General features: G+C 53.8%; 1 protein-coding gene across 8 annotated transcripts in view; it reads left to right on the top strand.

The window, feature by feature from the left end:
- The window catches only part of AGAP1 (ArfGAP with GTPase domain, ankyrin repeat and PH domain 1), a 513,811-nt gene extending 511,476 nt beyond the window's left edge, over nucleotides 1-2,335 (top strand). For all 8 annotated transcript variants that reach the window (XM_025889132.2, XM_025889128.2, XM_073876820.1 and 5 more), the window contains one exon: nucleotides 1,010-2,335. In XM_025889132.2, the coding sequence (XP_025744917.1) occupies nucleotides 1,010-1,213 (204 nt within the window). In that variant the 3' untranslated portion in view covers nucleotides 1,214-2,335. The remainder of the gene's footprint in view (nucleotides 1-1,009) is intronic.
- Nucleotides 2,336-12,893: the final 10,558 nt, after the last annotated feature.

The following is a 12,893-nucleotide window of genomic DNA, read 5'->3' as shown; positions in this document are numbered from 1 at the left end:
CTCCCCGCCAGGGGCAGGGGGTCTGCAGAGTTCGTGTTTCTCATGACCCCTCTGGCTCAAGCGTGGCTGGAGGTGTCCCTCTTGTTCCTTTTACAACAGACTCCCAGCATCTTTGTTTTGGAGCCGGGAGGACACAGCTAGTTTATGGGGTTTTGCCTTGGCCGGACACAAAAGTACTGAGCCCAGAGTTCGATGTTTGATATGGTACGACTTTACCAAAGGGCTTCTTCTGGACTGTTCTGGTTAACTTCTACTAGGGAAAATTATTTCTTAAATTTCTATTGAAGCATTTGTCATAAAGCCTGAATAGGGACAGGGAAGGGAGAGTGTGCAGAGCAGGGCACTGCCTGGGCCACGGGGGGCAGCCTGCACACCTCTGGGGCTCAGCCACTGTGGGTCCCCATGGAAGGTGGCAGAAAGCTGGTGCTGAGAGGTGCCTGGCGGGCGCAGAGGGAAGCACTTGCCAGTGGTCGGACCGAATCGCACGGTAGTAGCTGACTTTCCTGCGCTCTTACGTATTACATGTGTATTTCCTACAATGGAAAGGAATCACCTCCGAGATCAAGAAGTGATTATTTTTTGTTTTTAGAATTGGAAAGTCAGAATAGAACTAGCAACACAAGAATTATCCTTGGTCTGCTGCAGAAAGGAGGGGCTTTTACTTGTAAAGAGCATTTTTTTTTTAAAGGTTTTATTTATTGGACAGAGAGAGAGCATGAGCAGGGGGGTAGGGAAGCAGGCTCCCCACTGAGCAGGGAGCCCGATGAGGGGCTCGATCCCAGGACCCTGAGATCATGACCTGAGCCGAAGGCAGACGCTTAACCAACTGAGCCACCCAGGCGCCCCAAAAAGCACATTCTTTCAAAGAGCACGCCATGGGGCGCGTTGTGGCACCCGGCCATCTGCCTCCCCTCCGGCTCATCTGTAGCCCGTCCCTGGGGGTCCGTGTCCCTACACGAGCTGAGCTGCCCCCCACCGGGGACCTAACGGCCCTCTGTTGCCTCCGCAGTACGGAGTGGACGTCATGGCCCGGGACGCCCACGGGAACACGGCACTGGCCTACGCACGGCAGGCCTCCAGCCAGGAGTGCATCGACGTCCTGCTGCAGTACGGCTGCCCCGACGAGCGCTTCGTGCTCATGGCCACCCCCAACCTGTCCCGGAAGAACAATAACCGGAACAACAGCAGCGGGAGGGTGCCCACCATCATCTGAGGGCCGCGCGCCCACCCGCCCGCCGCACCCGGGCGCCCTCTCTCGCAGAAGTCACGACACGTGAGTCCCGTCCACCCCCACCCTCTTCCCGGTGGTCACCCGCCCTCCCCCCACACGAAGTCACAAAACCTGACTGTCCTCGTGGGGCGAAGAGGAGGCCAGGAGGCTGCCCAGCAGATTCCTTTTCATAAACTCCCCTAACGACAAGCAGGAGCTCCCGGTGGGCCTTGGTTTGCTGACGATAGCACACGGCGAGGCAGCCCCTGCCGCCGTCCGTCCGCGGCCTGGAGACACAGAGCACGGTGCAAGGGATGGGGACGAGAGGGGGAGGGGAGGCGAGGAGCAAGGGGAAGGGTAACTCTGCTTAACTGGCAGTTAAGCACATCAGTACATTTCACCTCTGCCAAACGGAACACTCGGATTTCATCTCCTCTCCGAGGAGCTTGACGGCATAAATCAGAAGCAAGCAGAGTTTGTCAGGTTTGAAGCCCCTATGATGGTATGTGTCAAATCAGTTGTAGCTAATCTGTCCAGGGAGAATACTGGCTTCATTACACTTGTATAGTTGAGTTCTTCCAGCATTACCGCTGTTTAATAGAACATGATTAGTCATCACCGAGAAGAAAGCATATTAGCCGAGGAGGTAGTTACGCAGTGCGCTCTGATGATTGCCACGATGTGATTGCAATACTTCTTAGCAGCACCACATCATCCCAGACGTGTTCTTTCGAGCCCTTGGAGCCCTCCTTTCTAAATTCACTGTCATAATTTAGTATCTGTTTAATTTTTCAGTCCAAAGAGAGGAAATCAGTTGCTGAGTATCATTTGACTGGAGTCTCCTTGGTGCAAAAACAAAATGGAAAAAATAAATAAGAGTAAGTCAGAAATTCAAAAGGAAATCACAAATTCAAGCTAATAACATTTCGAGACCATGTAGTAAACTCAGTAAAGGCATAAAAGGCTACCCCCCGCCAAACCTAAGAGATATTTTACTTCCTTTTGCCAAGGTGGATGTCTTGGGTCTCGGTCACTGCCGGGCCACGCCAGAGTGTCCCACAGGCTTCTGTGTCATGTCTTTAGCTAAGATTGTGAAAATCTGTTTGAATAAAGGAAGTTCATAAATATGCATTGATTTTTGTACAGACAAATGGCACCTCTGTTAATTTATAAATTGAACTGGATGTGAACTAATAACACGCAACTAGTTGAGATAAGAGGGTTACAGATCATTGTACATGGAAAGCGCTCCTGGCAGCAAACGCTTCCATTACTGTGATCGACGGCTTTGAAAAAGGAACCTACCCGAAGAAGATGGTGGTACAATTTGCTTATTAAAATCGAGAAAGAAAAAGAAGACACTTAGATCCTATGAGAGAAGAGGGGGTGGAGAGGCGGCATGTGATCTCGCCTTATTTAGATCTGATGCCGCTTCTGCCAGCCTGGAGGAAGAGGCCGTGGGGAAGCCGGGGATGAGTTTCTGAGTCCCGGCCCTGGGTGGTGGGCAGAGGCAGGCCATGACCGGCCGCCCACAGCTCGGTGGCACCAGCTGGCCCGCGGGCCTCGCTAACACTTCCCTGGGTGGCCAGGCCCTCCATCTCCTTTACTTGGTCACCTGACCTGCCGTGTCCAAGCTGTGGGGTGGCTTCAGACTTCCGCCACCTTCAGCCTGCTGGCCAAACGCAGTAAAAACCAGATCAAGACACCTTAGGTTAAAAAGGAAGCGGGGGTAGGGGGGGGGCGTGCCTGGAGCCCTTTGGCAAGTCTGAGCAAGAAGAGGGTCGTCCCCCTGGCAGGCGACCCTGGCCCTGCTGCCACACAGGAGCAGGGCCACGTCCGCCCAGCAGCCTCCAGGCAGGGCCTTTGCTCTCCTACATTAAACCTTCTATTTTGTAAGAGTTTTTCCTCTTCTTTCACTTTTTAAGAAAAAAAAAATTTAGGTGGGGAAAAAATAAAGCTTTACACAGAATTTATATGTGGGTCAGTGTTTCATGGACATTTGTAACCTTGATTCCGCTGCATGGAAGCCAGGAGGCTCCGGGAACAGCAGGTGCAGAAGCCACGAGGCTGAGAGCCTTGACAACAGGTCCCTAATCCTCCCTCCCCACCCCCACCCCCGCGATTTTTAATTCTGTGTTTCATCACTGTGTAGTTATTTTAAATGTGAATAGGAAAAAAAAAATGTCTGCCTATTTTTGAAGAACGCGTTACTGTTCTAATCCAGCTATACACATTCGCCTCCACACAGCCTTTAGCATAGAATTTATGTAGTGAACGCAGATATAGTATAAATGAAATTCTTAAATTATTTCACTGTAGTTAATTCCCACTATAGGAATGCTCTATCATATAACGAAGCCTTGTTTTGAAAAGAAACGGAATTCCTTGTAAGGCTTCTCTTTGAGATGTATATGAGTGTGTACATATTATTATATGTGTTTATAATATAATATTTTCCCAAATGACTTCTTTTTTCACTTAGCCTTTCACGACCTGAATGCCAGATTTGTTTGGGGGGGGTTTGTTTTTGTTTTTTTTCTCCCTTCCCTCTCTCCGGCGCGGGGACTTCATTGATTCCTTCTCAGAAAACTTGACCCCTCTTCTGCAATTTTTAGCAATGTTGATCTGCGCCAGGAGGCGGCCAGCCTTCCTGAGCCTGAGTTTGGGCAGCAGGGCAGGGGCGGTGGTGGGTGTCAAGGTTTTTCCTCAGAAATAAAGGTGGCTAGTGGCCGATCTGTTTGTATTTCAGCGTCACACCAGAAGGCCTTTCTTCACCGGCAATATGCTCTCATTCCCATCTTAAAGCCTTGCTAACACTCAGGCGGGGAAGCAAAAAGCCACAAGGGCCGGTGTTAGAAATGACCAGCTCAGGAAGGCGGCCGAGTTGTCACTGCTCCCACGGAAAACACCAGTGCATTATCTTCATAGCCTTTTCTCTTCAGAAGTAAATTCCCCTGAACTTGAAACCACCTGCTGGGGTAGGCACAGGTGCACATGGTCACCGGGGAGGGTAGCTTCACCATCTGGCTGGATTCCTTCTGTTGGCCACAGAAACCCTGCAGAGGAGGAGCCTTGATTCTGATCCTGTGGGAGCAGACTCCCAGGCCTGGTAGGAAGATGGCTCACCAAGCCCAAAGCCCAGTCATGGGGCCCCGGCCCCTTCTGTCTCCTGTCATCCCAGGAGATGAGCAGCTCGAGGGTGAGTGAGTGACACGTTCATGAGTCTTGGGCCCCATGAGCAGGCGCCGTTCCATGTCTCCCTGTAAGAGCACGCTGAGCGACTATCCCAGAGAACAGGGGAAGGCAGTGGGGTGCTTGGCTGATCCCAGGGCTGTCAAGGGCTCTTGTTGGATTACTCTTGACCAGAATCCTAAAAGGAGCCCATTCTCTGCCCGTGAGCCCGGGCACCGAGGCAGGGCCTTGCTGTCCACCTGTCTTTCGAAGGTTTGTCTAGCCTGACGAGGTCGGCTTACACCCAGCCTCTGCCATCTGGCCTCAGGACCCGCCCTCCCGGGTTTGTAACACCTGCACCCTCCCAGGGTCACTCTCTCCATCTGTGAAGGAGCGGTCACTGACTTGATGAGGGGGAGAACAGGGTCCAGTGGTGAGAAGGACAGCCCTGGGGCTGAGCAGACCCGGCCTCGGCTTTGCTGCCCCTCCTGGGTGGCCCTGGCCAGGTACGCAGCCTTGGGGCGCTCTTTCCTCAGCTGTGAAATTGGGGGGAGTGGCCTTGCAGCACCCGATGACCGGTTGGTTTCCAACCAGTGTGATCACTGCCAGCCAGACACTGCGCCAGGGCTGGATGCTCAGGAAATGGGAGTGTTCATTAAGAACAGAAATGCTGACGGCCCCAAAGCCAGAGCGCCGGCCTGGAGAGCTTGCTTCCTCAAGCCGGCGCCCTAGGGAGCCCGGGACAGCATGCTCGCCAGCCCCCCTCCCCTCTGCTGAGCCAGCAGGGCCCTCCCCCACCCCCGCGGGCAGGGAGCAGTGTCAGAGGAGGGGTGAGGCTCTTAGTGAGCCCCGAGGCCTACAGAGCCCCTCTCCCAAGGGGTGAGCCGCACTGCGCACTTCCTGGTGTTTATCCCCGATTTTTGTAGTCTGAGTTTGCTTTCCCAGAGGCAAAGGAAATGTTGAGTCTTACCCTCATGTGTTCACTGAGGTCATTTGAGGCCCAAGATGACCCCTTCTGTCCAACACCCTCTTGGGTTGTTGGCTCAGACAGGCCTCCCGCTCTTCAGAAGCCACCAGGAAGCTGCTGTCCACACTGGGTCCTCAGAGCTTGCTGAAGAGCACGCTTTACTGGCGGAGCTCTGGGCCTTGCGGCCTCTTGCTTGGCGTGGACGGTTGGACGGTGAGCGAGCACCACGCTGTGAGCTACTCTCCCTTTGGAGGCTGGCGCTTGGCTTGTCTTGTGCCTGCGCTTGGTGGACGCATCCTCCCCTCTCGACGGTGCCCATTGGGTCCTGCCCGGCCCCCACCCCAGCTGTGCTCCAGGGTGACACGAGTCACCGTGGCTCCAGCTCTGCCATTCCTTCCTCCTTGCATTTAGAATGTTCTGGAAATAAGAAATCCACATTCCCACCTAGGGAGGTTCAGAAGCCTTGCACTGATGTAGAGCCTCTACAAGTAAGTATGATCTAGGCTCCAAAACTTCTAAAAAGGCAAAGATAATTTGAAAGCAAATCCATTACCCCTCCATGGGCTGTTTCCCCCTCCCCCACCTGCTCTATTTCCATCCCTCACGCGCCCCACAAGGTCGGCATGACTTTCTAGAACTCCCCTGGATTGTATTTATGTCCTTCAAGCAAACAAATTGAAAAGCAGTCAGGAAGGAATTCAAATAGAAATGTGCTGAAGATACACATCTTTCTTTCCCAGGAAATATAATTTATTCAAACTGCCTCCTCAAACGTGGGCTTCACACATTGTGAGGTACTGTCTTCAAGTGATTTTCACCCTCATCCTTCACCAAAAAGCTAAATAAGGGCCTTTGGCATCCAGAGTTGGATTTTTTCACTTTGGGCCATTATCGACACGTTGCTTTTTTTGAATTCCCAAGAGGCTTTCTTCTGGAAGTCCTGTGGTCAGTGAGTCTTTGGTGTGGGCCCCGCCCCTGCCGTGGCCCCGCCAGGCCCCCCAGGTGTGTGGCTCACGGGGGCAGGGGTCTGGCTTCCCCACCTGGCCCGCTGAGGGGTGGGGTCAGCTCCCTGCCCTGCTCGGTGCCCTGCACCCTGATGGGTCCTTCGTGGTTCAAGCATCTCAATCAGGTCGCCTTTCAGTCAAAACGTTGAATTGCTTTGTTACGAAGAAGAGAGAAGGGGGAGTGGGTCAGTCCATGGAGCAGACAGGAACAGCGTCAGGCTTTTATTTCCACCGCGGCCCAAAGTGATCCCTGGAAGCCAGAACGGCCAGGCGGCTGGGGAGGAGAGAGCATCCGTGCAGCTCGGGGTCAGCAGGCCCCCGCCGGGCCCTCCCCTCCCACCTCTCCGGGAAGAAGGGACAGGTGACAGCTTAGAACTCGTATTTCAAAAACACAGATGTTCTTCCCCTTAGAGAAAGGCTGTCCTTACAGAGATTTTTTTTAAGCAATATTAATGGATTCCCCATTTCATTTCTGATGTCTGCTGCTTTTTGAGCACAGAGTGACACTTCTCTCCAGTTCCAGTGTTTCGGTGTGGGTCAGAGTGGAAGGTTAGGGACATTTCATCAGCACGGGATTCCATGAGACCACAAAGTCTGGGTTTTAGTCCGTGATTTTTAAATGCCCAAGTTCTAGAAGTAATTCAGTTTCACTGGTGTGGGAAACACCCTCCCAAAGCAAGGATTCAGGACCGCAGATTTGAAAGCCTCTCCTTTCTGCATTTCTTTTGGGGCCGGGGGCTGGTTTTGCTCTCAGAGGACAGCATTTGTTTCTGGGGCTCACACCTTGTTGGTAAAAACGCCCTTGTCCAAGGCCCTCATCCCATGCAAAGGGCCTGCGGTGCCCAGAGGCGGGCAGGGTGAGGCAGGCGTGCCCAGCAGCGACCCGCCGTGAGCCGCCCCCGCCAAGTGGACAGACAAGCTCGGGGTCTGGCCGGGTGTCACCCGGCACCCGGCAGCTGTGGGGTCCTTGGCGGGGCAAGCCACCTTCGTCGGGGTGCAGCAGGTCAGCTTGGGGCTTGTGTTTCGTGTGGGCCTGGTGTGTGGCTTCTGTAGAGAACGCCCCCCGGGGGTCATGATGGCGCCACAGGATAGACACTCGCCTGTCAAAGCCAAGCGAGGTCTAGTCTAGAATTCATGGTCCGTGGGAATTCCGCATCCTTTATCTTGAGACACAGGTGAAAGAAAGGAACCATCCTAGATGTAAGAGCTTTGGGGAATCTTCCAAACGGAACAACCAGGTGTTGGGAGCAGCCGCCCCCAAATAAGAGTGTGCCCTGATCTCCCCGTGCCTGATGGTGTCCACGATGGCCCGGGAAGCGAATGTCTGAGTTGGCCCAAACTCGAGTAATAGGTTGTGGCACCAACCCCTAGAAGCTCACGTAGTCAGTGATGCCTCAGGTAAGCTGGTGAGTGTCCAGGCTTGACGAAAGACGTTGAAGGGCTTTCCACCCCTTGTCCAGAGCCGGGATGTAGAGAGCCTGAGTGACAGGCCTCTTTCAAAGACGCTGGGGGCAGCCCAGCTGACGACCACTGCACCTAGCTCTGCACCTGACATTCCACTGAGTGGCCTGGGGGAGAGGTTCGTCCTGCCTGGACTCTTCGAGGGTCAGAGGACAGAGGGGCCCAAGGGTGCATGAGCTGGAGCCAGAGCAGGGAGTTAGCCCTCACTGACCACTCCCAGGAGCACATCACTCCCTCCCCGTCCCGCCCCAGGGCGCACGGGCAGACCTGAGTGAGGATTGGGCTGTTCCATGGTGCATAGGCAACAGGTATGTTTAGAAACTGCTTTATGGCACATCACAAGTCTCGAGGTTAGAAGTAATGCCTTCTCCAAACCCTGAAAAACCTCAGCGGTTTCCCTCCTCCAACTGGGCTTTGGTCTAAAATATATCAAACTCTTGAGGCTGCAACCACTGTCCCGATCTGAGCACCCACGTGCTGGGGAGGATGCCATGTGGCCTTGGCCAAGGGCACTGCACAAAGCCTTGGGAGCCCTGAGCTGGCTGCCCTGGGAAGGGCTGGAGGAGGTGGCCGCTCCAGCCCCAGGCACGGCCACGTGGGTTCCGAGAGTGCTTCCTGCCCCCACACAGCCCCCCACTCTCCTGCCGGTGACCTTGAACAGGGTACTCATGGGGCCATGGGTGTGTTTCCGAACGGGAGCCCGAGGAGGTCAAAGGTGACAACCGAGAGGCATTTCTCAGAGGGAACAGGGAAGGCCAAGTCTCTGCCCACCTCTCAGCACATTTTTCTGTTTCTGTAAATAACAATGTATAGAAGATGGAAGAGTGGCCCAGGGTTTATCCAGAGATGGGTTTGGTTTCTTTGGGGGTTTTTTTGGTCGTTTTTATATTACCTCATTCTGCAAGTTTGTTTCACAGTGACTCAATGATGCTTTATTTATATTGTTTGTACTGTAATTAAAACCATTGACAGACATTTCACTTTGCTTATTATTTCATATGATTTTGTTTTGATTAAATATGCCAGTTTGTATTTTCCTGCATTGGGATTTTCTCTGTGTCAGCTGTACAGTATTCTAAGGGGGAAAAAAAGAGAAAAAGAAAGATGTGTAAAGTAAAGGGGAGAGGTGGCTATAGGGTAGAGGCCTCTTTCTAATAAAGAAATGAAAATATGTCTACACTGCTTCCGTGGAGGTTTTGTGGGGCTTGGGGGCGGGGGGGTGTTGGCCATTGGTCACGACTAATTGGATGTGTGTGCTCAGGCGAGGTAAATCAGAGAGGAGAGGTGCTTACAGAAGGGAGGCGCTAGGCCCAGGCCACTCTCTCGAGAGGAAACTGATGCACACACACGTGCTGTAGTCACGGCGTCAGGATGATAAGGAGCATCTCTTCCCACTTGTTCATCTCCAAGCCACTCCGAGGGGCCGTGGCTCGCCAGCCAGGGATTGGCTGGGCCTGGAAGTTCCCGATGCTTGTGAAGTGTCTTTCGCTGGTCCACGCTGCCCCAGATGTGTGATAAGGACTCCCAGGTGGCTAGGAAAGAAAACTGTTCCGGAATGCTTTTATCAATACTCTCTGTGTGAGAAAAATCACATTTTTCTCACAGAAAATACATTGTATCTTTACCCCCAAACTCAGAAAATTAAAACACCCAACTGCCGCCACCCAGATATCACCAATTTGGTGAGCACCTTCCAGATGCTTCTCTCTGCAGACAGGTGGGTGTCCTCCCCCTCACCCACGCTCGCAGGGCAATAAACATAAAGCCCTGTGATCCCACGACATGTCCGTTCTGATACTGGCTGCGGAGATTTTCTCACGGCATGGGGGGGGCCACAGCATCCCACCCGGCCACACAAGGTCCCACGGCCCCCGGCAACGTGACCCCACAATAGCCGGCAGGCCACATGCAAAATGTGACAAAGGCTCCTCGTCTTACAGGGGAATCAAAGCAAAAGGAGGACAAAAAAGTGCTCGAGGAGGAATCTGTTGCACTTACACGCATGTTGGTTCTCTTGGATCTGGTAACCGGTGGCTTAAATGAAGTAAGGGGCTGGGCAGCAAGCCAGGGCAGGCACGGGCACCCAAAGACCCCTCCGGGGCCCAGCCTCCTCCTGGCCATCTGGTCAACCGTGGTCCGTGGGTGCGAGTTCCCTCCAGGGCCCCACATGAGGCTCTTGCATTCCACACAGGAAGGAGAGAAAAGGCAAGGGGAGAGGCAGCAGCCTGGCCCCTCCTACGCAGTGTTCCCCAAAGCCCCACTCGTGGCTCCATTGGCCCCCCATTCCTTGGCCACACTGGGCGAGGTCATTTGGGGCTGTGAAGGAGGCCGGGGGATGTGGCTCAAGGGGGCAGGTTCTGGTGGTAAGGAGGGGGGAGAACGGGTGTTACACAGGAAGCACGCAGTCTCTGCCCATCCACCCTATGGTTCCCCAAAACGCCCTCCATCACTACCCAGAACAGTGGCTCCCCCAGAGACATGCCCGGTGGGCTGCTTGCCCCCGTCTTGCTGCTGCTCGGCGGCTCCTCAACGTCCCAGTCGGCGCTGCCCAAGACCGTCCCCACCTTCCGTCCAGCGCTCCTGAGTCGACCTCAAAGGGTCCGTCCAGGCCCTGGAGCACTTTGTCAGACCGGCCAGGGAACACGCGCGAGACTGAAGCTCTAGATTTTACAGCCGAGGTTCTTCTAAAGCGATCGTCAGCGCTGGCCTGACTCCGGTGGGACTGACACGGACACGCCATTGAGGGAAACGAAATCGAACCGCATTTCTGCAAAGCCGTATGGGATCGTGTAAAAGGCCCTGAGAACCTTCCCTCGGGTGCAGGAGCCTGGGGCCTACACAACACCTCCACCCGCTAAACATGTGGTGATTACGTGAATGGATTTGATGCCTTGGAATGTGCCCGAGGAGTAACGTGGCTACTTCAACATTTGCATGAGAGACGTTCGTGACTACGGAATTTGTAATAATATATGGGGAACAAGCCCAAAGTCTTAACAGGAGGGGGATAGTGAAATAAATCAGTGTACATCTATAAATGGAAAGATGAGTCATTTCAAATGTATTTATCGCATGGGGAAATGACACCACGTAAATTAAAAATTAGGATACAGAATATACTCTATTAGTAATGTATATAAGGTGTCTTAAAGATATTTTTATATCCTTATTTCATATTGAGAAAAAAAAATCCAAAATGCTTGCAGTGCCACCTCTCTGGGGAGTTACTGTCCACCTTTTCTCTGTATTTTTAAAAAGTTATTTTGAGGTACATTTTAAAGCTCAAGGTTTGCCATTGACTTTGAAGAAAGTGGTTGGGTTTTTTATGAATACATTTTTCACTCATACTAAAATCGGAGAAATGGTTGGTTAATTGATTAATAAACGCCTGAAACAAATTGATTAAAAATTAGGAAGCATTCGGGCTAGGAGCAAACCATAATTCACAGAATCCGGAAGAACAAAGTTCAAAGAGACCTCTCACTGCTGACTCGGCACATAGAACCTTCTGGAAGGCCTAGCCACCCCAAGCCCCGTGGCCTCCTCCCCTCCCCTTGCAGGTGCTCTCCCTCGGCTCTCAGCCTACCCAGCCCTGCCCCAAGGGGGCCACAGCTGCTCCCTCTGCCTGCTCTTGTCCACCCCACAAAAATCCTGGGGATCTGATCTCGCTGCTACCTGCATGAGATCCTTTCACAGCTCCCCACTGCTTTGCTTTTCCCTTTTTTTTTTTTTTTAAAGATTATTTATTTTAGAGAGAAAGCAGGGAGCAAGGGAGAGGGACATGCAGATGCCCCACTGGGCACGGAGCCTTACCCTCAGCTGGATCCCACAACGCTGAGATCATGACCCGAGCCAAAGTCAAGAGCCCGATGGTTAACCAACTGAGCCACCCAGCCGCCCCCCAACTCCCCACTTCTGACAGCAAGTCCGCAGTCCTAAAGGTGGTCCCCCCCGTCTGCTTGCTCTGCCCTCCTCTCCCCCTCACCTGCTTCCTCGGGCCTCTTGGCCCTTCAAGGTCAGCTCCAGCCATGCCCCAGCATCCTGGTCTCTCCTGCTCTGGACCTTGGTCCACCTTTCCCTCCCCCTGGGAAGACCCCACTGTTTGTGGCTAGCTCCTTCTCATCTTTGGGGTCTCAGATGAAACGCCCCTCTGAGAGACATCCCCCACACTAACCCCGGCTCCATCAGGCCTCCCTGCACTTGCTCTTGGCACCCTCCCTGACCTTCCCTGTGCATTTTCTCTGTGGGACAAGTCAGCCCCCTCCTGTGCCTCCCGTGGTTCCAGGACCCTGGGTCTATCTGGGTCTGGGATACTGGCCCCGCTAAGTGTCCCCTGACCCAAGGCAAGCATGAAGAAAGGAACAAACTCCAGCTGCCCACGGCCTGCCCCACCCGGGCACCGGGGCGCCCAGGGTCCACTTGGCACCTGCCATGTTCTTCAGGTCGGTCTGCTTTTCAGGAAACCGAGCCTCCTCGTCACCATGGAAGGTCTGAGGAGTGCCCCCCGCTGGACGCTCGGGGCCTGTGGGGACCACGCCCCACCAGGCCTGTCCCACATCCCCCCCAGCCATCCCAAGGCATGCGGGTGGGACCTCGATCGTGGCGGGTGGGCCAGGGCCCCCATCCGGGGCTGGATGTGCGGAGCTCGCTCAGGCCTCCCTCACACGAGGCCCCCCGCCCGGCCCCCAGAGATGCCCCTGGTGGGTCCTGGCCTGTCCCCTGCCGCGGCCCACACCGGGACAAAAGCCTCGCTTGCCCGCTGGGCATGCCAGTGGTGAGCACGAGCTCCAGTGGCCCCACGTCCCCAGCACGTTCCCAGAAGCCGTGGAGTCACAATTTATCACCGTGCCAGTCCAGTAAGGCGCCTAATTGGCCCATAAATGTGGCCCAATAACCGCACCTGACACCCAGAGACACTGCAGGCAATTAGCGCTTATTTATTTGCATATGGTATTGACCAATCTCTAGCTCCTTTCACGTTCAAGATGTTTATTTGCAAAGCTGGAGGGACACGAACCTCATTTACCGCACTAGACAGAGCACACTACCAATACACACCCATCCGGACAGACACACACAC

Source organism: Callorhinus ursinus, unplaced genomic scaffold, assembly GCF_003265705.2.
Source record: "Callorhinus ursinus isolate GAN/ISIS: 27379988/994484 unplaced genomic scaffold, GSC_fseal_2.0 scaffold2, whole genome shotgun sequence".
In the NCBI taxonomy this organism is placed as follows: Eukaryota; Metazoa; Chordata; class Mammalia; order Carnivora; family Otariidae; genus Callorhinus; species Callorhinus ursinus.
Note: the sequence above shows the minus strand (reverse complement) of the source record. Positions and strands in the feature narration are given on the sequence as shown.